Here is a 24,219-nt window from a genome sequence, read left to right as displayed (position 1 = left end):
TAATATAAATTCATTGAAAAAATGAATAAAAGATAAAAGCTATATATAAATAAAAATTCAAATGAAATTCTTCCAAAAGATTTTTCTGCAGTGAGTTTTCCATTTCCACATGTGCATTAGCTGCAGGAACCTGGTGATCGATCAAAGGATGATCCCATCCTTTAAAGAGATGTAGAAACCATAATTGGATGAAAAACAAGTTATACCCAGTTGCTGCAGAAACTGAATGAGTCTTGGGTTGAATGAATTGCTTTATTTGAATTTTTATTGAATGAATTGCTTAAGTTTCACTTGCTACAGAGACTGATATTAGACAGAGATTATTTTTCATCTCAGAAGAAACTTAACAATAACTGAAGGGGGTTTTGCCCCCTGTGGTATAAGGACACGGTTATAACTTTTCCTAAAGCTCTTAATTCCTCTTCAAGTCAATTTAAGGAGAACTATTCCCACTCTTAGTGAGAATTGTGTGTTGAACTGGAATTGGGTGACAGAAACATTAAAAGAAACTGTTCTTAAATTATTTATGTGTGGTACTAAATGCAGACAATCTGACAGATGAATACCTGAGCATAGATGAATGACAAGTACTGCCTTAATCAGTACTGAATGGTAGTGAATATAGAGCAACTTATGCGGATGAAACTGTGGGCACAGCACTGGTGCATGCTTATATTACAAAAGGTCTATGATAGAGGACTTCTCCAAGTCAGGACATGTCATGGGGAAGATTTTGCAGTGCCCAAGTGATGCACTTTCTGTTGGGTTTGCATGTGCAGTATGGTCTTGATAGAGGCAATCAGTGAAATGCAGACCTGACAAAGGGTTGTATCATGCACGTGTTCTCCAGGAAGAGCAGAGCGACATGAGGCCTTTACTGACAGTGTAGTTTGGTGTCATCACCTTTGTCATCAGGGCCATGTCCATGTGAATGAGATAAAGAGGTACTGGGGAGGCAGGAATCTGTGGGTCTGCTTGACTGTATAAACTGCATGATTAATGATTTGTATGAGGAAAATTGTGTCTTAAAAAATTTCCAGACCGATTATAAGAAAAATCAGCAAACTAAAGAGTTACTTCTGATTTAAGGATAGTGTATGGTATTTTGTTTGGAGAAAAATCGAAAACTTAAGGTTTTTTCCCCCATCTTTTCAGGGACATGGAACCTCTTCTATTGATCCATAGAGCTGAGTATTTGTTCAAGCATTAGCAACTACATTCCTGTTGTCTCTTTCTGCTTAGAGCTGACAAAGAGCAAGGAAAAGACTACTGCCTTGACTTTGTCTCATTATTGTCCCTAATATAAAATATTAAACATTCTCTTCTTGATTTTAATCCCCAAGTGGTTTGGAGATTACCCAAGCTCTTTCATTAGGTCTTCAAATACCAATTCTCATTAGTCCATGGATCTCAGTCTAAACACTGATCTTCCTTTTATGTTGCCTCAGAGTAGCACAAGGTAAACTTCTATGAAATAATGTAACTACTCCTTAATTACAAATGAAATCTTCTTTGTGATGACTGATTCTTTAATTTAGCACTAGTTAGGTTCATAGTGCACGTAGTTTTCCATGCTGAATAATATTGTCTCATAGCCTATATTTCTCTCCTCATTTGCCTTAATTGTAAACCCATTTGGGCAAAAACTAGGTTTTTCTGCTGAGCACTGTAGGCTTATGATTCTTAACTAGGGATGTTAGACACTGCCCTAGTGAAGTATCTACAATAAAACTTTAATTGCACTATTCTTGATAATACTACTGACAGTTTGTCCATGGTAAAAGCTTAATAAGATTTGCTTGCATTGTGAAATTCTGTTTAAAAAGAAATCTTCTGTTTGGTAGATTTGCAGGTAATATGAATGCAGAGGTGATGGTGTTTAATTTAGTAACAGAACTAATTCCTTTTCTTTTCTTTCTGTTAACACGGTTCATGCTGAGCACAGTTAAGAGCACAATTTCAGTTTATTCCTTCTCCTTCACCCTGACTGAGTTTGATAATTCACCTGCAATAAGAGGTTTAACAGGCTTCGCCATTCTAAACTCAGGGAGGCACTTGACTGTGCACAGGTGTTTCTGGGGGCTCAGATTTTGCAGCTCAGAAAATTACTTGGAGGAAAATTCTGTCAGAGCTTTGTTTCATCTAGGGTTCGTGGTGACCTGATCAGCTTTACGTAAGTGATGAGCTTCTTCAAATGGCTTTATCTAAGATCTAATGGTACAGATACTGATATCTATCTTTTGAAGACGCATATATTGGTGACTGTAAGTACAGTGATAAATGCTGTAATATAATAAAAAGACCTTATTATATATCTATCTCTAAATATCATTCTAAGATATTTTACAAATTACTATTGAGCTGTTCATATTTTATTGTATGGTATGTGTGCCAAGACACTGTATCTATCGGAGGGATAATAGGAAACACATCTATCAGAGTGATAATAGAACATTTAGAAGTGAAAATTCTCAGCTAAATTGATACTATTGATAGCCTTCAGAATGGACTGTGCTAGGCATCATATGCTTTTAACTGATTTTACAGACTTACGTCCTTGAATACAACCTGGAAAAACACTTCTAGTTGCTAGATAAAGTTAGGGAGATCTGTGGCTTTCAGTTTTGTTTTTTATCTATGGAACATGTAGTGTTGAATTTTGCCTCACTATATTTCAGTCAAATGTGCTGCACTATGCCTCTAAATAATTCCCAGGTTGTTTTTTATTTTGTAACTAGAAGCTTTTGTATGCAGGGTGGGGGAAAGGAATAGGGAGGGGTTGTGTGTATGAATAAGTGATAGAGGAAGAAAGATAAATTATAAATGTACAAAAAATAAGCTGGCACTTGGTTGACCTATGATCTTTTGCTCTCCTGTTTATTCTTAGATATTTCTTTCCTTGTGTTTTGTGTATGCTGTCATGCAATCAGGGCATATTACTTAACCTTTCCACGTAATCCCTGTGTGCCTGGGTTTTTGCGTTACTATGTTTATATCTATAGACACTGAAGTCTCCAGAAAAGTAGGCATGGGAGGAACAAGGGAGATCTGGATGCAGCTATTACTATGATTTTGTTTGTGCTTTTGAATTCTTCAGTTTAAGGTTGGGCATCTTCCTCTTCAAGTTGTTCTCAAGACTCTCAAGAAATATTTGTCATCTCTCAGTTTGAATGTTATACATTAATAGAACTGTGTATTTAATTGCTTCCCATTTCTTTGTGTTTTGCATGAAAAGTCTGCTGATGAAAATGTGTATACAGTTCTTAATAGCCCCTTTAAAATCAGGTTTGCTTGAATTACTATTTTTCTTCTGTTGTATGTTCTGGTTTATGGTAGTTCTGTGGTTTTGACCTTTATTAGCTTCCCTTGTGAACTTTCTTTCTCTGTATACGAGCTCAGTCATAGCTCTCTGATGTTTCACTTTAATATCTCTGTACCTGAAACCTCATTAATGTTTAATATTCATAGATGAAAAGTGAAATTTAATGTCTCCATGGATTCTAATATATATTAAACTGACAATTTAATGGGTTTCCTTTTTGGCTCCTCCCCAGATCTGAGAAATTGTGAAGTTCAGATTTTTTTGAGTATTGAAATATCTAGCTAAGAGAAAAGGGGGACTAATAATATTAATCCCTGTAATTGTAACAGTCATCAGTAAAAAGTCAGTTTTTAAAGAACAGCTACTTCATGGTGGTAGCTGTGATAATATAATTTTTCGTCTGTGTCTATGTGGTAATAATGGCCCTGCTTGTAAAGAGAATTGGTGTTTTAGGGAGCCCTGGAGTTTGCCTTAGAGCCACTGAAGCATAGGTGGATATCAGTTCTGCTGGGGAGCATAAGGACACTGAGTTCAGCCAAGGTAGTGTGAAGGGAATAAGAGTGTTTTATGTTTATGCATAGAGACTTTGCAAAGACAGAAGGGAGACTCTCCTAAGCTCTCAGCCAGGCCTGGTGGAAGCCAGCCTGCAGGCAGATGTGAGCCTGCTGGGATGAAAGGTTCTGCAGGGCCAGGGTTAACTGGTGCCTCAGCTGTGACCCAGCAGGAGGCTGTAGGATTCTCTGCTGCCTGGAGTTTGCTGGCAACCCACACTCAGACGGGGTCATCAAAAGGGTCTGTCACACCTTGCTGCACCTGTTCTCAGGGGTGAGAGCTATGGGAAGTGTAGTAACTTTTCTCCTCTGCCATGTTTTTTGCAGCATTTAGTGGCTCTTGAGCACAGACTTTGCATTAATTCCTCAGTGCAATGCCACAGGATAGTCTGAAGTACAAGATGTTTAGATATAGTAAATAACATTAGCATTTTCAAACTTAAAAGGTAACATCTGTAGGAGTTGTGGGTACCAATGAAAATTAGGATGACTATATTAATTTATCTTAACACAAATTTAAATAATTAGCTTTGGACATGGGATAAGGTCCTAGTTCTTAGAAAACGGAAGGTCTTAATTAACTCAGGAAGTGAGCTCACACTGGAAAAGTATTACTATTTTGCATTTTAAGGAAGAATTTTTCAAAATCTATACAAATAGTCCAGAGCAAAGGTATATATAGACTCTTCTTCCCAAAGGACTATGATAATTAATTTTAATGCTCATCTTTGTTTGCTTTTGTGTTTTTTTTTAAAAAAAAAGATTTTATGTCTAAAATGTTTGCTCATAGCTCCAGACCTATAAATTTGGTGTCTATATACTACAGGGGGGAAAACAAAGTGTGAGAAAAATTGAAGGTCAGATCTTTGAAGCTACATTTGAGTTACAGTAACTTGCTCAATGATGTGTAACCTTCATTTCCTACCAAAAGAGTGGGAGACGAGGAATTGGAAATTAAAACTCAGTGTATCAATCAAAGCTGTTCACCTTACTTTAATATGCTATTCACATTCTGGCTGTTGATAAAATTAGATTTAACTAATCACAGTACTCCTTTTAGTGAAATATACTGTGATTGGTTTTGTGACTGAAAACTGTTGGCATAAAAAAGAAAGGTCGTCTTAAATGGTATTATACAGAGGAGATCATCAGTTTGTCCAATATCAAAATTTTTGGTTCAGAGAAAAAAAAAAGAGGTCATTGCTTGAATTTGAACCTCTCATAAGTCTTCTTCCACTCCTGTTCTTATTTTCCCACATGGGGATGAATTTCTTTGCATATGTGAATCCTTTAAATATGCTCTCACGGCCAGGGGAAAACTCAGCATTCATTCAGGCACAACCAGAAATACAAGACGTTTGATCATAATTGCTAGTAGTTTGGTAATTTTAAGTATATGAATCCTGTTGAATTTCAGTGTCTTTCTAGGTTTATAACATTCTTTAATCTTGACTACCTTAATTATTTCCAAACATTTCAGTCATTTGTCCATTTTAATTAGGAGAATTCACTGCTGCTTCATAAAATAGTGTCAGGCTGGATTGGAAGTATGAAGTATTTGTGAGGCACAACATGGGTATGCTAGGCTATTTTATTTTCAGAGGGGGAAAAAAGCCTGTTACAGTAAATAACTTAAACTTGCTTATTTTTAGGAAATGTAGCCTCCTGGCACTTGTCTTAGTTCTTTGTCCATTTAGTAATCATGTTTCTTGTTGGTTTGTTTGGGGATTTTTAATAAGCATTTTATACTTGCTATTCTTAGCTTTATCCAATTACTAACAAAGTAATGCTGTTCTCAAAGTTTCATATATTTCAGGGTCAGCAACAAGAGCTAAGAAGAAGTTGAAAAAATAAGAACATTTAATCTAGGAGGGAAAATAATTTTCATGTCCATGAAATGTTGCTTCTGGAAAGGAAATATGTTATTCCTGTCCCTGGTGAAAAGAACAAAGAAATGAAAGGCTTAAATTATGGCAAGTAATACAGGTTAGATGAAAGAGGAAATTTCCTAATTGAAAGATTAATGAAGTAATGAAGGAAATTGCCTTGAGTGCTTGTGCAATCTCTACTATTGGAAATCTGCAAGGGCAGATGTAGTTTAGGCATACCCAGTCCAGATTTGAGGTGGGTTAAGATTATATCTCAAAGAAACTTCCAGATACATTTTTATGATTCTGCAACTGATTGTTGATCTTCACAAAAAATCCTTTAAATTTTCTGTAGTCGTCAGTTTATTTTGGTGTTTCAATGAAAGCTGACATGACAAGGTAGCAACAGGAACTGACATAATACCTAAGTATTATGATGCTTCAGTATCAATTTACCTGTTCTTGCAATTAACTGGATTCATTTACATGTGAGCCAAATCTAATCTTGTTTAATATGTTAAGATTTTTCTTATAAAATTTTGTTATTGTTCCATTTCTAGAAAGTGAGAGTGAAAAACTTTGTCTCTCATGAAAGAAGTATATTAAACAGTGCTATTTTATGAAATCTCCCTCAATTTACTTAATTTTTAGAGTTACCCATAAAAAGGTATAAGCATGGGAATAGCTTGACTTTAAAACTCCTACAAGAAAGGAAATGACTGGGGGACTGAGTATGAAACAAGCATGGAGCTAAGTCAGATTGAGAAAGCATGATGACACCTAAACAAATAATAAAGTGAAAATCCCAAAAAACTAAAAACTGTTAATGGTAGTAAAAAGAGGTATGGTGCAGACTGGAAAAAAAATGCAGTAAATACGCAGTCTGACTTTACGTAGGGAAGTGAAAAAATGTCTTTAGCTCAGAGCTTAGGAACTGTTTTAAGAAGTTGAGTCTCAGACTTCATGATTGTCTGTGAACACGTACAACCACCAAAATTTTTAGTTCCTTTAGCTGCAAGCTTCATCACACTGGAAGAACTAGGAAGACTGTCTTTGGTCTCAGTAAATCTGCATTGAGTTCACGCAAAGCACAGAAATTGTCATGCTTCCAAAGACCTTGCAAGAGGTCCCCTTATCAGCTTCGTGTTGTCTTAAGATGACTGAACAAGAATGTAAACCTGTCAGTCATGTTTAATCGGCTTGTTTTCTGCAGCAGCCTGAGGACTTTGTTTGAAAATCTCTTAGACAATGGAAATTACTATCCAGCACCCACATAAGAAAAGAATTCTGAGAGGTTGAGTAATAACGCGTAAGCTGCAGCACCAGAAGCCTGCTGCTAAGAGTTTTTTTCTCTCATTTGGGCTGATTAGTTTAAGGTCTTCCTTAAAGTGCAGGATGATAATTCTTTTCCAACATGGGTTCATTGCTTTAGTTAACTAAACATTGGGGTTTTTGTCTTAAATCCAGTGCAACATAAACTACAAATTATAAAATGGGTTGTTAAAGCCAAAATCTTGAGTATTCTGCAAATAGGTGCCTATGGAACATGAATTTTGTTGTGGCATAGATCAGCAAGAAATTTTAAAAATACAATTCAAACAAATCCCTCTGCTATTTCTAAAAATATTCAGACAACTACATAAAATATAAAGTCACTGTATTTTACCTGTATGCAGGGATGTTTCATTGCATGGTGATGTAACTGTACAGATTATAATTTAAAGCTCATTAAAATACTTGTTAAAAAATCTATTATTTTTCTTTTTGAACAATTAAAAAATGTACTCATAGAATACTATTAGCTTCTACAAATATTTGGAGGGGCCAAATTAAGTTCTACATTATACTGTAGTCAAAAATATAGAATATGCTATCTCATTGCTGCATAAACTGATTTTTTGTAGCAAATTTTTAAGTAGTGCTAAAACGTTCCAGGTAGCAAATTTGATACAAGTTAGTTTCTGCACCTGACCTTTCTCTTACAATGTTTCTACTCTAATAGAATGTGAAAAAACAAAAAAATAACCATTTCTATTGAAAATATTGATCAGCTTGAGTTATTTAAGAAAAGCAGTAATAACTGGTAGAAATCTTTTTTCTAATATTACTGTGTCTGCTGGATCAGTGGTTTCAGATTTGCTGCAAAGCTGTTATCAGTTGTACCACAGAGATTTGAACAGTGTCACAGTCATGAAGCAACTTGTATTTTTATAAGAAAGAGGTCAACCAGAAGAGAAAAAAAAATGGAAAATGCTCCTGAAATTATTCTTGTTACCTCATGAAGCAACACATAAGTTGAATTTTACTCATAAGGGATAACCTAACTGTAGTGAACATTCCTTACTGTTTATAAAATCTGTTACCTAAGAGAGAATGTGCTTCTAGTAAGAGAAATGCAAAGGCAAATTACTTCAGAAGTTATCATAAGGAAATAAGATTTTTAATCACCACTGAATAGATAAAGCAGGAAATGTATTCCTGCTTAAAACACCTTACACTTCAATCCTGCAAAAGCACTTTTTGTGTTAAGTTAGTGCTGTAGCCAACACAAAACAGTGTGACACTTAGCATAGTGAAAACTAAAGACATTTTTCTAAACTTCAGGAAAAACATGTATGTGAAGAGTCTATTAACAAAAAGCACTATCATATCTTTATTATTCAGCCTTTTAGAAATTACAAAATTAGTAATGATCTGGTTCTTTCCATGAACATAGGGTTTTGATTTTCAGGATTTGCTGTTTTGTTTTGTTTCGGATTTGTTTTGGGTTTTTAGGGAGAAGAAGGCTGTTTATATAAAAGAACATACTTAAAACTTTCTGTATCCATGTTGCATATGGTTAAACACCTCAGAAACCTAGCATATAATAAACTCTTCCAGGAGTCACTCGAAGCAATTGTTTATATTGTTCATCAGAATGGTCTTACAGATCTTTTTTGGTTCAAAACCAACTAATACTGGCAAAAATCCTGCTGAGACTCTTCAAATCCCTTTCAGGTCTTTTGATGTTAAAAACAATTTCTGAAAAAGGTAGTTATTAAAAAAAATGCAGCATTAACACAATTTCAGGTATGATTTTTAAACTTCCTGAAAATGAACAGTCAAATATGGATGCAGGCTCTTCTGCAAGCTGACCCTGTTGTGCTGTCAAAGTAGTCCTCAGTTGAAAAAGAAAACCTGGAGAAGCAGCACATGGTCAGCATGGTCACCATGGTTTCTTTAGGTCCGTCATAGACACTCATGTTACTTGAGTTTGGTTTCTTTTCTTCGAATTGGAAATGAGACGAGTGAAAATAAAACAAGAAAAGGTGGGTTTAGGTGTTTTAGTTATTGAGCAAATCTATCAGCAGCTTAGGTCAGCAGGAAGAAGGAGATGGGAGTTGCTTGGTCTGAGGAATATTTTTTTAATTATTGTTATTTTTTTTTTCTTTGTTATCCCTTAAGTCTAGACTCTGCCTCCTATCCTACAGTCAGTTCAAATTGTGTCATTTGGGAAGCCAAGGTTCACTGCCAGACTTTGTAGGTCACCTTTGGCAATTCACGATGTTTCACATTCAACAGATATGGAGTCCAAACTCCTCTGCAGTTCCGTGCTCATGTTTTAACTTAATTTTTTTGCTGCAGTTTTGTGACCTGAAATATATAACCATAGTGCAGCAATAACAGCTTTTTATACCTGTCTATAAAAGTCTCTGTAATGAAATGCCTGGGGAGCTTGGCATTTTCTAAATAACATTATTAACAGCTTTGATTTGGAATTGATGGCATGATGCTGCTGGGTTGTCCAGGGTATTCTAGAATCTACAAGCACAAAAAGTCTGATATAAGTGTTTTGAAAATGAAATAACCTTGAGTCATTCAGATGTCGCAGACTAAATCAAGTGCTGCCCTTTTTTTGGTGTGCTGGTCTAATTATTTCTACTAATGTAAATGTCAGTGCAATGAACGCTTATTTGCTGTGGCATAACAAATAAGTGGCACAGGAAATCTGAGCATATGAAGAAACTCATCATGTCCTAAAGTTTCTATTATATGTCTTCAAGCCAAGGATTTGGAAAACAATTCAGATTTACAGTTCTTAAAATGTTTTGAAAGTACATAAAAATGGAGTAAAAATAAAAATAAAAGGCAGTAATTATATGTCAGTGTATTTTTATTTTTTCATTCTTTTTGAAAGATTTTTTGAAATATTCTAGATTTAGAGCCTTTACCACCTTCTCTTGATAGGAAATAGTAGTTCTCTACGTTTTACTGACTAACCTTGTCTTCATCATCAGAGCCTTTCCAATGGGCAGCAATTTTGGCAGGCAGTGGCTGCCCAGGAGGGGTGCAGGACCAATGTAGATGGCATGGAGAGGTGGGTGTCCCCTTGTGCAGGGCAGCTGCTGCCCATCCCAAAGCCTGCCACTGCATGTACTGCAGCCCCTGCTCCCCACCTAGAGGAACAGAATCCCAGAGAAGGATCCTGACAGGAAACATGTATCCTGGAGCCTAAAAACTATTGGCTGATATTTTTAGGCCGTACAATGCCTGTTCCTGCTATCTTTAGGAAAGATTCATGATAGATCCAAATTGCTACATGTGGTACTTTCATTTTACGGTGATGGGAGCTTCACAGGCACTTAAGGGCTGTATTGTACCTGTTTCACTATGTGTGGTACTTATACACAGATTTCAGTTCCGATATGGGGACTTTTTTGGTTTTTACTCTGACACTGAAGAGATACAGGAAAGGAGAGCAACCCAGGCAGTGTTCAGAGCTTAAGCATAAAGGTGTAGAGATGAGATAGTGTGATGCTTGGGTTTTATACCTCTTCCGTAGATCAGACTGCCTTGCATCAGGCACATCCTTAGGGGACATAATATTTTGGTTGTCATCTCTAATATCCTCACCCAGTCACTGTACCAGAATGGATTTTGCTTGAGCGCTTCAGGTTTGGCTGCCATAGTGCTAAGATTTCATTTTGATGGTCTTGTGCTAGAATGTACCATAATCAGAAAAAGGGGAAATCTTTCAAAATGAATACTTTTCATGACTCTTCCAGCCACTGGGAAGGAAGCTTCATGGGCGTGTCTGTCTTCATATACTTCTGATAATACAAGACAGAAACTTGGTAAATGAACATATTGTGATTTTGCAGCTGATTTATGATGAACATATATTCAGTGTTCATATTTATATATATTTATGATGAACGTATATTCAGTGACACCATTCTTTAGAAAGTTATCCTTAATTTTATTTTGGTAAATGAATTAATTTAATTGCTCAGTGAGTTCTGATTCTTTTGTTATTGTTTTTTTTTGATCAGAGTAGTTGGTCGGAGCTTAGAGTCCTGAGAATGATCTGTATTAGAAGGATACAAGAAAAGTAGTGAATTATGTGTTTTACACAACACTGTTTACAAACACTATACAGAAGCTTTTATTCCAATAACAGAGGAATCAAACAGTGGTTATTTTTATGCTTCTCTTGAAATATCCCCAAAGGTGTCTAAGCTCAGTACTTTTTCACTGCCTTTATTTCCCGTGCGTTATCTTTTCCTGAGTCTGAACAAGTGCTTATGTCTAAATAAGATTAGTTCCTAAAATTCATTAAACAATTTGAAGTGGTTATGCTGATCATCATATGATGTTTTGATAGTGCAGTATTCAGTTACACACTGATGTTTAGTAAAATATCCCTAGAGCCAGTGAGCAAATCCTCATGCTCAAAGTGAATCTGTAATTTCTGTAATTATATCTTTTTTTTTTTTTAAAGTGTATTTCCATTGAAATATCCTCTTCTCTTGCCTAAGTCCCCTCTAATTGTATGCCTCCACAGAGTGAAATTAGAAATAAATGAATTATTCAATGAAGGAACTTGTTTCTTAGTTCAGGCTTTCAAATGTCAAAGTAGAGAAGCTTTTTTTTCCTCTCTGAGGGATCTAATAGTCTGTGAGTGAGTTTTTGGTAATTGTGCTATTTTTTGTGCTTATCATATTCTCTGTAATTGAACCAGATGTTGAGTCTTCTCTGGAGGAGAAGAGTCTTCTGAGTTTATTTAGTACTGTATCAGTCTTGCATCCCAAAAGATTTGAGGTTAATGTGAAAATGAAATAGTAAGGCAGATGCTGTATGTAATGTTCCTGTAGGTGGATAATCCCTTTTGGACTGAAACACTTAAAAATGTGTAACTCAAAGGTGCATACTACATGTAACAAATGGCTGGATGATAAATTATTGTAGGATTTTTTTGACAGTCGGTCAAAAGCCAACACTTTGTATGCAATGGTATATTTGCCATTATAATAGTAGTGCAATGATGAAAATAATTCATGAGTTCAAGAGGCTTAGGGCTGTAGAAGCAGACTGCACTATTTGTGGGTGACTTACAGAATTTTTTTGTAGGGGAAAACCCTGAGTATGTTTCAGCTACTCAGCTGAGCTGGTTTCTCACCCATACATATTGATATGTCAGTAAAGAGTACGTGTAAGCTTTGCTTTTGTGTTAGGTTGAGGTACTGGGGGAAGCAGGGGCAGGTGTGCCTGAGTCTTCTCCTTTCTCTTATCTTGGTTTCCACCAGGAAGAAGCCTTACTTCATATGTTGGAAGGAACCATAATGTTCTGAAGACATGCTTTCCATTTCTAAGGCCCTTACATATACCAAAAGAGTATTGTTGCTCTTACAGTTACAGGCACATGGAGAACTAACACTTCCACACTGTTTGTGGAGTGTTGCTGCCATTTAAGTACATTAAACCCTAGGATGTGCAAATAGCAAATGTATATTTCCAGAATACCATATCTCCTATGATGTATGGTTCAATAATTTTCCTAGACAGAGATTAATAATACTTGATAAATTTTTCAATCATGGGTTGGAACCCAACCCTATTTGTTTATTTGTTTAAACACCTAAAACCATTTTTGTGCTGAATTCATTATGCATTTTGTAGCATAAATTTATTAATTTTTTGGTCTGATTATTTATACATTACCCCTAAAATGAAGAATTTCTTTTGTTGCCTTCTTTAGCATTCGTTAGCACAACTTGCATGTCGTGGTTGATTTTATTTCACTTGAGTCCCTCTGTTTACGGTTAAATATGTGTTCAGCAAAACTTCAGTGTCACATTCAGCTACTCAAAACTTGTCTTCCTGAAATGGGATGTAGAATTGTATGGGCTTTCTTGTATGTACTTACAAGTAGCAACACTTGGTTGTTGTATATCCAGCCATAACACCAGAGAGTCAGCCTGTGTATGACTAAATCAGAGCTGCCTCTAGCTTGATGCAAAGTAGTTTAAATTGTCAAGGTAGCAAAAAAGGTGGAGAACTGAGAAAGAAAAGTATGTAGGCAGAAGACAAATGCTAGAGTAAGAATACTGCATTATTTTTCCTTTTTTTTTTCTTTCCCTTCTTCAACAGCTAGAAATGCTTTAGAAATGGGAGCTCTTCCAGTCATTATCATCTGGATAAAAGAGGCATGTGAGCATACAGAGTTTTACAATGGAGCCTTTTAGCAGTTTTAAAACATTCCAGAAACTGTATTTTAAGGTCTTTCAAAATGCAATTTGTTTTCCTTTAGGCAGAAGTGAAATGGAGAAACCCATTTTCTCAAGTGCTTTTGTATCTTGTTGAACAATAGAGCAACTTAGAAAAAAAAGAAAAAAAAATCCTTCAGTTGCCGACAAGGGAGATATTTAGTTGAGAGTCTGAAGGCAGTTTAGATTTCTTCAGAGCTAAAGAACTTGCACTGCAAAACTCTTGCTCTTCCCAGAGAGTTTGGCTGTGCAACTTGACATCCCTTTCTAAGCCCTGTTTCATGCTGACTGCAGAGGTGGAACTAGTGTGTACACAGAGGGAATTTAATGAAGTCCAGTCCCTGTAGGGGTCACCACTGAATACTGGTCTTACAAAGTGACGTGCTAGAGCGTTCCATTGAATTCCCCTTACACTGAAAGGATGTTAGAGCTGAAAAATCACCATGGTATGATATCAGGGAGTTAAGGGATTCACTAAAAAGAAATACCAACAATCCAAACAATACTCTCAGTTGTTAAAGAGGAACTTCTAACGGCACCAACACTATGGTTTGTTTCCTGTTTCCTCTTAGGGCAATGTTACCCTTCCAAAATATGAGCCATAGCAAGACTACAATTAGATTTTTGTGTATGATACTATATTTGGATTTATACTTATCCTTTTGCTATATTAATTTTAGTAGATATATTTATTTAGCTATATTATGCTTGCAAGAGAGTCTCCTGCTACATTTGACTTCTAAATGCTATCAGGTAAAGTAACTACATGTAATTAATATTTTTAAAGAGTAGTGGCATGAAAATGCAAATAGACAACAGGAAGCCAGCTGTAAACTCTACTATTCAGCTTTCTTTCAGTGTCCTGCAAACTTGCCATTTAAATAACTACTTTTAGGGACAGAAGCCAGCACAGGAATAAAGGGTAACAAAAGTAAAGTTTATCCTGCTTTTGATAGTTTCAATAGTCTTGCATTTTTGGAGCCAAGTGATTCACACCAGCTGTACCCATACTGAGAAAGGTACAAGTTTAATTGAAGGGAATCTGTCTGGGCCTAACTTTTAAAGAACCATTTACTGCTTCAGAGTAGATTATTTTAGGAATTTGTGCTTAAGAATCATGATTAATGCTGTTGCAGCCTATGTTCTACCTTATGTTTCTGACCTTAAAACCCAAGCAATTTAATATTATTATTAGAATATTAGCCTTGTTTGAACTCAAAATTCATTTAAATTAATGAGTTCATTTTATTGACATTAAAGGTTAGATATTTTGATAACCTGACATATTTTTATCAGGATGTGTTAAGTTCTTCAATTCTTCCACGTGAACCTCTGATTTTTATCATGTTAAAATATGACAACAGTGTTTTCTTGGAATATGTCTGCAAAAGTGGTAATAGAAGAATAAACAAACTGGATTGCATTTTGACATTATGTAACATAAGTTACCTTTAATACTGAAACTTAGAAACGTAGGCCATGCTAGCAGAGTGTGAAGGATTTTTCTCAGTATCTCAGGGATGTATTGGAGAGCACTGAGCTCACAACACTTTGCCCTAAATATCCAGGCTTCTCAGCTGTTCCAAAGCAGGTATTTTCAGCATGAATCTTTGTCAGCCAGGATTTCTAGCATCCTTTCCTTGAAGGTAACCAGCCATGCCTGGCATTCCTCACTTCTTGCTTACAAATCCAAAAGCCTTTGATCCCCAGTTTTAAGGATGGCTTAGCAAGCAGATCTGCACCTTGTAGCTTGGCAAATATTTGTCTATCCTAGAAAAAAGAAATCCGAACTGAGTATGCTAGGACAATTTCACTTGGAGCCAGTGAGTGTCATCCAGTTTTGTGCAGCAAGTAGTGTAAAATCAGTAAGAGAATATGGGTGATTCCAGTGTTCATTGAGTTTACAAAGTTCATACATCACTGTTACATAGGCATGAGATTTTTGTAGGCCTTTCAGTATTTCCTTGTAGAAGGCTGATCAGATGTTGCATCCCTGGAACTTCTTTTCGAGTGTCTTTTCTCATAACTTTGATAACATTTCTAGCATGCATTATATATGTGCCTTTTGTTCTGGACAACTTACTGACTTAAACCTGTAATTAGCAGAGCTAGAGTTTTCATGTTATTCCTATGCAGCAATGAATCATTTCCTCCCATTCATCAGCACAGATACAGCAGATCATCTTCTTTGCTTGTCAAAATTTTGTCCATTTCTTTTACTACATATTTTTGAAAGTTAAGCATTTAGAAAAAGGTTAACTTTATTTGAACTGCTTCCTGTGGATCTACATTTCATGTACTCCTAATGGTACATTCTGATTCTTAATTTTCGTAAAAATACTAGCTTTTGGCAGAACAAATCAAGGGGGAGGAAAAAAAAAAAGCTCTAGGAAGATAATCTTGCTTAGAAGCAAAAAGCAGTTCTTAGCTTTACCCAGGAATTTGGAGTTTGGAAAGGGGAAGTCAGCTTACCAACTAGACATTATATGGGGGTTTCTTTTCTGGGTATTCTGTGGGGATAGGGGGGTGGAGGTAGTGTGTTTTTGGGGTATTTTTCTCCTTATCACTTACCGTGAAGATCTACAGGATTTGAAAGTGCTTTGAGAGTCTCTTTGCTCTGTGCCTTTGATGCAGTCCTTTGACCTTGTGTCAATAGCAATAACTTAGTAGCAGCAAACTTAGAAAAAAATTAAAGGGGAGCATTTCAAAGTGCAGAGTAACTATAAATCCAAGTTTGAACAAGTGATAGTTTAAGGAAAAAATCAAAGTCCTTCATGTGTTGAAGAATAAGACATTTTTGAAACCTGTTCAGTTCTAGTGTTCTGTTTAAATCTCTATGAGCTTCTTGCCAAGCAGTCGTATCAGAACACTGCTGAAAAGAGAAATGTTAAGCACGAGTTGTTTGATGTACTTCAATTAATTGTTTGTCAAGAACTAAATTCACTGTTTTCTCACAGTATTTAGAAAAATAGTTTCATTTACCACAGTAAAGTTTCAATATTTGCATTGAATAAACTGAATGTTTTATTTGCTACTGCCATATTATGAGGGTTCCTCTATAATAACATGAACCACATATGTATGTATATATCATTTGTTTGTTTATTTACTGTTTTCACAGACACTTCCTTTGGGGCTGGGAGATGGACAGCTCTTTACCTGGACTGATGGCCTGAAAAGGAAGGACTGGCATGATTATGAAAGCATTCAAAAAGATGCTATGCGTTCAGGTATACGTGAGTTCAGAGCAAATTAAAATGGTTTGTTTATTCATTCTTTCTCTCTATGGCTATTTTTTCTTTTAAATCCTTTAGAAGATATTCCTAAAAAGTTTTTTTTTGATTGCAGCAATGTCACGAGGACATTGTGTTCTGAATTGACGAGTCAGACCAAGCACAAATACCTTATCTCTGAAAGTAGCCATGTGACAATGTGTTTCATGCTAGTAACTATATAATGATTGTACATGGGCAAAAATATTATCAACAAATTATTTTTTGTGTTGAAATCAGTTGTCAGACTGTGACCAAATAGAAACAGAGTGTTGGTCTGCAAAAGGGCATACAACTAAAGCCAAACTGTCCTTAAATTAATGAACAAAACCTGAGCTCAGTACCTATAGCTGCCAAGAACCTTTGACACTTTTGCCGTTGTCAAACTCCAATCCTTTAGTCTTGCTAAAGCAACTTCATCTCATTCTGGCAGTCTACAATTATTTGAAAATGGGAGAAAATTGTGCTTGCAAATACACTGAAGGACACTTTGTTACGGTAAGTAATGTAATTTTAATGTACCTTTACGTGCTGCATCCCATACATGCAGAGAGTGTGGTTTGTGTTCCTCTTTCTGTCACCAAAGCATGTTCAGATTTTAATTCTTCTTTTGTAACATAATGTACAGCTATTCAATGTAATATGAATTAAATTAGAAGGAAGGAAGAGAAACAGCAGTTGAATTACACTTTAATCAGTGATTGAAAGTCATTATTCTACAAAGGCCAATCTACTATTGTAAAACAAATTAGGCTGTCTTGATCCCACTGTCTTGAGACAGCCAAAACCTCCCCCAAAATATCTCTATAACTGAATCTGACAGATTCATAAGACTTGGTAAGTACTTAATTTTGCAGGAGCCTGAACTACTAAAATATTGCAAGTGTATGTTAATTTTGTAAGCTATTTTTCCCTTTCTCTTTTGAATCTTGATCTTCTTAACTAAAGAAATTATCCTTTCCTCCTACGTCTGCTTAGGAGGTAAAAAAGATGGGGAGGGGAAGGAAATTATTCTAGGCAATTTAGTAGTTGTCAGATCAATAATTGCTGTGTTCCAAATTGCTAAATGTAAAATCACAAATATGCAAGAGAGAATGTACAAAATAAAAGCAGCATATAAGTGGAAACTTGTACATATGTGGGGAATATCATGTTAGAGTGGACCTTTTTGAGGGCTGTGCATTGATGCTTTGGCAATGTACTTTTAATTTCTAAATATGTAATGTGGACCCCGTATGTTTTGGACAATAACAGTAATACTTATGATTGTCTGATGGATAGCTTAAAGCATTGCCCATGTAATGCAAGCCATTGCATGGAGTAGCTGAGAAACTGGAAAAACATGTTATGTGGCTTTGTAATTCCCAGTCCTAAACCTAACATGATAACTGTAGTAGTATGTGAATATTAAGAAATTCTGACTTTTATTTTTTCTTTATTTTACCATTTGCTGAGTTTGACGTTTTAGAGATATCTTCTAAATAATTTATATTTGTCAACATTATTCAACAGATTAAAATAACTTTTAATGCTCTTTGTAAATCACAATATGGTAATACATATGCAAAGCTAGAGCATCTCAATGCACTTTTTTAGGACATACTATGTGATTTCTCTTCCTAATAACATTAGCTGAAATACACTATTAGTTGAAAATCTATCTGAAAGCATGATGTGAAAGGGCTTGTTGGGACATTTCAGGAAAGGCAGTCAATGCTTGTTGTACAGAAAAGAAGAAAGGACTGAAGTATTTTTTTAATTCAGCCTGCCTGTTTATCTGTAAAGCTTACGATTTCCTAAGTACTGGGAATGGGAATTTCATAATTTCTAATTATGGAGAGGTACGAGTTTCTTCATGACTACTACTGTTTCATGGTCAAATATTTTGATCCCTTTTCATTCCACCAATTAAAACCTATGTTTTTGAATTTGAATGGTCTCTCCTCTTGAAGTCAAGGAATAAAGCCTTTTGCAAGACATGCAGAGGAGAAAGGAATTATTTCTATTTATTTCAAGTGTTTTAGCTCATCTTTTTTGTCTCTAAAATTACAAATGATCTGGCATATAAATCCTGAAATGAGCTTGTGTTGCTTTTGGTTTTGCAGGGCTGTGTTGGAACACCTGCGGTTCAAATCTGCGTTTATGGTGTTTCTATTGTTACTTCACATTTTGTTAGCATGGTGATGCTACTTGAGAAGGTACTTGAAGTGAATGATGGAATGGCAAGGCTTTACACGTAGCCATAACTTAATTTAAAAGCACTTGTAAAGACTTCCAAACCAGTTCTAATAATATTAGTTGGTTAATCTTGATAAAAGAATTCAAGAAGACAAGAGAGGGAAATGCTGTTGGGTTGCAGAAGTACTAATTGTTATACTGTTGATGGAACAGTGAAGCTATCCATTTAGTTGCTGGTTATCCAAGCCCTGATTTACTCAGTGTCAGAAAGGAATGTATAATGACTTAAATATACTACTTACCCGTACAGAATAGATGTAGTGAAATGAATATTAAGTTATTTAATCAACCCAATTGCTTCCATTCTTCTCTGAATATTACTCTGTCATTAGCTCAAAACCAGTGACTGAAATATAGGAAAATGAAAGCAAAAGTTAACCTTAAAAAAGGTAATTCCTAACTAAACAATTGTGATAGATACTTTGGAAGGAATTCCTTCCATTTTCTAAAGTGAGCCATTAAGTCAATCAGATATTACAATGGAGGGGGAGGGAACAAAATAAGCTAATCAGAGAAACTGACTTTATTGGAGCTGATAAGTCATGCCAGCTTTTTGACAAGAAATCAGAATTGAAAATAAGACCTCTTTCTATTAGTTTCTTTTCCTTTGGGAATACAACTGATGACATGCCTTGATGAAGAATATGCTTCATTTGCATTAAAAATATGAGAACTGTAAACAAATGCAAATCCTACATCTGTCAGTTTTTGTTTTGGTAAGTAATAAACAATGTCTCTGTGTATGAGAAGAGCACTCTTGCGTTGGAGTTCAGAGTGGTGGGTGCACCCTGCATGAATGCAGCCTGCGTAGTAATGGCCCAGGTAGCTCCTGGTGTGTGTATTAGCCCAGCTACACAATGCCTGTTGTGTCAGGGCACTGTAAATCTGCATGCATCTCTACAGAGAGTAGACATCCTGGATGCTGAAGCCCCTGGCATTTCCATGAATCAGCTACTGTAGCTGATTCTTTGTTTTATCAGAGATTTCCCTACTTCAGTTGTCTAGGGAGGACTCTGAGGTCATTTCTACCAAGACGTTCATTTCAGGGGCATGGCAGCTTCTGTGGCACTGATAGCACTGGTTTTCAATGGTTTCTGTGCAGAACCCGGAGTCTGAGATCCCTGAATGCTCCCATGATGAAATTCACAGCAGAGAGCTATGAAAGCCTAAGGTAGTAATTCAGAATCATCCATGAGAAGACATTACATTGGTTTCACTTCTATCTTTATGTCCTGAGTAGTGAGACTAAAAGTCCTCAAGAATCAATGTCATTGTTCTTCCATTTCTGAAAGTTATTTTATCTATTTCACTCAAGAAATTCTCAGCTCTATCATCAATTACAAGCAGTAGCAGTAATGATGAATTACAACCCTTCTCAGATAAGAGGAAGGATTCATATGTATAATTCTTGGGCTTTTAAAGAAATGCAGATTGAATGTTTATATTTAAATATAGTGCTATTTCTGATCATGATAACCTATTTCTAACCACAAGTGATAACTTTTCCAAAGTAAAGTACTACAAAAGGGTAACCAAGGGAATAGAAAAAGAGAAAAAAAAGAGGTTTTATTTCTGACAGCATTTTATCAATTCTATCGGGGATGTTAATAGCCTATAAGATACATGTAGAAAGACTGCATACTGCAAGTGGTTTTGGGGTTTTTTTTTCAATATTTATTCTTTAAAAGCAATTCTTTTAATTTTTCCTTTATAATGCTTTGCAGGCATTTTTGTCTGATTGCATGTGTATGCTGAAATGATTATTTCGATGAGGTGGATTGAAAATTTAGTGTAATAAGCTAATTTCTGAGAGAATGGTAAAATGTAAGGAGCTGTATAAATATAAATTTATAGAAACCTTTGTCTTCAAAAGAAATTGGCTAAGAAATAGAATAAGTGACTTCCGAGATATGTCTGTCAATACTTTTATGTTTGACTGTTGAGCCATTTTGGTCTTGTCTGCTAACACGATCTCAAAGGAAAAACCTTTTAGAATGTACCATAACACCCAGTGGCTATTCCAGCAGTTACTGAGCAGTTTGCAGTCTTTGTTCCTCCTATTTGTATATTTAAATAGCATGTGGAAGCCTTATGGGGAGGGAAGGAATGAAGGTTGTAATTCTTTCCTGTATTCGGTACTGTCTTTACCTTTCTGCTGCTTCAAAATGTTACCTTAACTGGGAGAAGGGGATTTTAAAGATCTTGACCTTTACATGCCTCAGTGCAGGCATTTTGTAGAGGTTAGTTCTATAAACAAACAGACAGTATGTTCTATAGTTCTACAAACAAGCACTCATTCAGATTACTTTTATAAACAAGCTAAGCAGAGATATTGAAAAATAAGTGACCTGTACATATTTGTGATGACAATGGAAATAGATTGGAGCTCTGTATTCTTGGGGTATAATGTCAAAAGAAGGCAAAAGACATGAGCACTTTTGTGCAGCAGTAACAAATAGTGAACACCTGAAATTTGACTTCAGTGTCAGTTAAAGAAATTGTGCACTGGTGATCCTTTTCCATCACTTCTGTTCAAGTACTTGGTTAATCCTTATAATAATTTTGAATAGGGCCCGTTCTTAAATTCAGAAGAAATTGTCAAGGCAAAGCCTAGTGCCGGACTGTTTCTAGAAGATACGAGGCAGTGTGATACAGAAAGCAACATTAATTATAATTTCCTATTGGTTATGAAAAAAATTAGCTCTGTGATACTTATACAGATAAATGTAATAAAAGTTGTGCAGGAAAAAAATGTATACTAAAACACTGATTTACTTATGCCATATTTCATACGGAATTATACACTGGGAATTTTGTCAGCACCTTATATATTAAACAAGTTTACTAAATTTAATTTAGGTCTCTGAACTTGCAATTCCTTTAGAAAGAATTGGAGAATTTGCAGTATAATTGGAACTGTAGTGGTAGCCAAGGTCTCAATAAACAGTCATAACCTAATTGTTCATAGCATTAATCATGAATATGCTTCATGCAGTTTACAATGCATTGTTTGTAAAAGAGAAAAATGTTTGTCAGTTTATCTTAATGTAAGTCTGACATGATTAAAAAATTCTAAACTGTAATGTTAATCACAGCTTGTCAAGGAGACAGCACATAAAGGATGTGTAATATGAAAGATGGATGCAATCTACTGCAGTTACATGAAGTGTTTCACATATTAAAATGTATTTGCTCTGTAAATAAAGTGCTGCAGACTGTGATCTGATTCTACCACTCTTAATGGTCTGGATGTCCTATTGAAAACAGTGAGATCAGCCTGGAGCTGGGTGCCAAGCACAATAAAACTATTATACTCTTAGATAATTACTTGGAAAGAGAATTTTTTTTTCCAGTGGTGCCTTTTCCAGAAGTTTAAACTCTGATAGGTAGAAAATATGGTTTGGTGTTTTGGTTTTTCATCACAAGGTTTTCTCTGGGTAACTACAGAGTGGCTTCCTCTGATTGTGAAATGGCGTTATTTAAGTGATAGCTGGGGTACACACTCTCACTGGATCTCAAGTTACAACTTTATATTCCGCTGCAGAAGAGGCTAGGAAGTGTAAAGCTGCAGCTGTACAGAATTGGTCAGAAAACTGTGTACATGATAGAATTCTTGCCACTTAAATCTTGCCACTCTAGAAAGAGTTTATAGGTGGCTGTAAGTCAGAACCAAGCTTCTATTTTAAAGCACAATACCTCTGTTGCCATGGCCAGATATGAGGCCCTTTTTGTGGTTGAAGTAAATGTGATTCTTTCCCAGTCCTTCCCTGTTCCCCCACCACACACACACACACACACACACTCACTTTGGAAACTCATCAGTTAAACCACCTAAATGTAATTGGTAAGCTAATTTCTAAGAGCTACCAGAGCAACTGAGGAAGAGGAAGCACAGTTCATAATATGACTCCTACTATTTAGAACACTGAAAATTATCTTCTGTATATTTTTTTGTGCTGGGCATTGGCATGTTGATTTTTACCATGATAGGCAGAAAGAAAACTGTATTTCCAGAAACTTGGCAAGAAATATTTATGACTCTCACTGTATCAGTGATACATATTCTTGAATGAAACTAGTATCCAAAATTCAAGAAGTGCTCTCCTAGAAAAAATATTAAAGTTGCTACGTTTTCATCTTTCTCTATGTTTTCATCTGTTCAGGGATATGTGGTTTCAAAAATCCTTAACAAACCAAAGTTTGCTCTCTAGTACCTTCTCCCGTTGTATTTGAAAGTTGATATGAGCGCTCACACCGTTTTAAAAAGAAAAAAAGAAACAAGCCAAAGCAAAAATAAAATTTAAATAAAACAGTAAGAAGCAGATGCCATCTGGTTGTGATAGTCCCAAGTCTAGTATTACCTATTCTGCAAAGTGGTGAAGACCTGTCTTCATGGACTTAGATCAATATTAGTGATCAAGAGCTGATATTGGTGAATGTATTTAATGTGTAATACTTGGGAGTTTAATAGAGTTGCTTCCTGAAAAAAAGGAAACTTGACTTTAGAAGTTTTGTGTTTTGGAGATTTTTTGGGAGGGAGGGGTATGAGAGGACGTCTCAGCTAAAACGGATCTTTTAATTTTGCACTTGCAGTCTCGAATGATGGTTTCGTTTTTGGCTCTGTTAGTCATCTTTCTCTTTGTGCTTAAATGTTTTCAGGGCTATCTAAGTAATATTTAGTAGGAGTTTATCTGTAGGTGCTTGGCTGGTTTAGTTTTATGTTTGGTTGATTTTTTAAAGAGAGATATGTTTTGCAGTAATTCTGGAAAGGGAATTTTATCTGGACAGTCTTCAAAAACGTGGCTCATTTGGAGAGAGAGTTTGGAATGAACAAACAGCTTAGAGATCTTCAGGCTAGACCTGTCTGTGTGTAAGGAGGATGAGATCTCTATAGACCATCTAAATTAGGCTCATTGTCTCTTGTGATGGGTGTAAAAATGATCAAGTTTGTCAGTTCAGGGCAATTATTGATTGACTCAGTGGAACAAAGAAACGTCACTTAGTTTGCTGTGAAAACTCAAATACAGAGAAGAAGGAAATGAATTCTGATTAAACTGTAGTAAAAGAGCTTGAACAAGTACTTGGCAGCAATTATAGCCTATCAAGATCATACTTTTCAATTCAGATGCAATGAGAAAATGGAATTTTTCCTACTACTTTTATGTCATCTTTTAATTTTAAAACGTGCAATGAACTGCTGTCAACCAGCTTTAAAGTCCATCTCTTTTAAAGATTTAAGAAAGACATTCCTGTAGCTTCAATCTAGGTCAAAACCCTTATGAACGTCAATTTTAAAGGTTTGGCAAATGAGCAAGACTCTTTCTTGGCCTAATCTACATTATAATTTTGGGGAATTTGCTGTCAGTGTTGTATGCTAGTGCCACATATTGCTTGCACCCTGGTCAGTAACCTTGCATGTTACAGACTTCATCGTTGAGAATG

General features: G+C 35.7%; 1 protein-coding gene across 1 annotated transcript in view; it reads left to right on the top strand.

Moving 5' to 3' along the window:
• Positions 1-24,219, top strand: part of GALNTL6 (polypeptide N-acetylgalactosaminyltransferase like 6) — a 445,447-nt gene that overhangs the window by 146,434 nt on the left and 274,794 nt on the right. The window contains exon 2 of the mRNA XM_032110017.1: positions 16,389-16,497. Within this exon, the coding sequence (XP_031965908.1) occupies positions 16,389-16,497 (109 nt within the window). The remainder of the gene's footprint in view (positions 1-16,388; positions 16,498-24,219) is intronic.

The sequence above is a fragment of the Corvus moneduloides genome, chromosome 5 (assembly GCF_009650955.1).
Source record: "Corvus moneduloides isolate bCorMon1 chromosome 5, bCorMon1.pri, whole genome shotgun sequence".
In the NCBI taxonomy this organism is placed as follows: domain Eukaryota; kingdom Metazoa; phylum Chordata; class Aves; order Passeriformes; family Corvidae; genus Corvus; species Corvus moneduloides.
The sequence above is the reverse complement of the archived record's forward strand: the minus strand, read 5'-3'. Positions and strand labels throughout refer to the sequence as shown.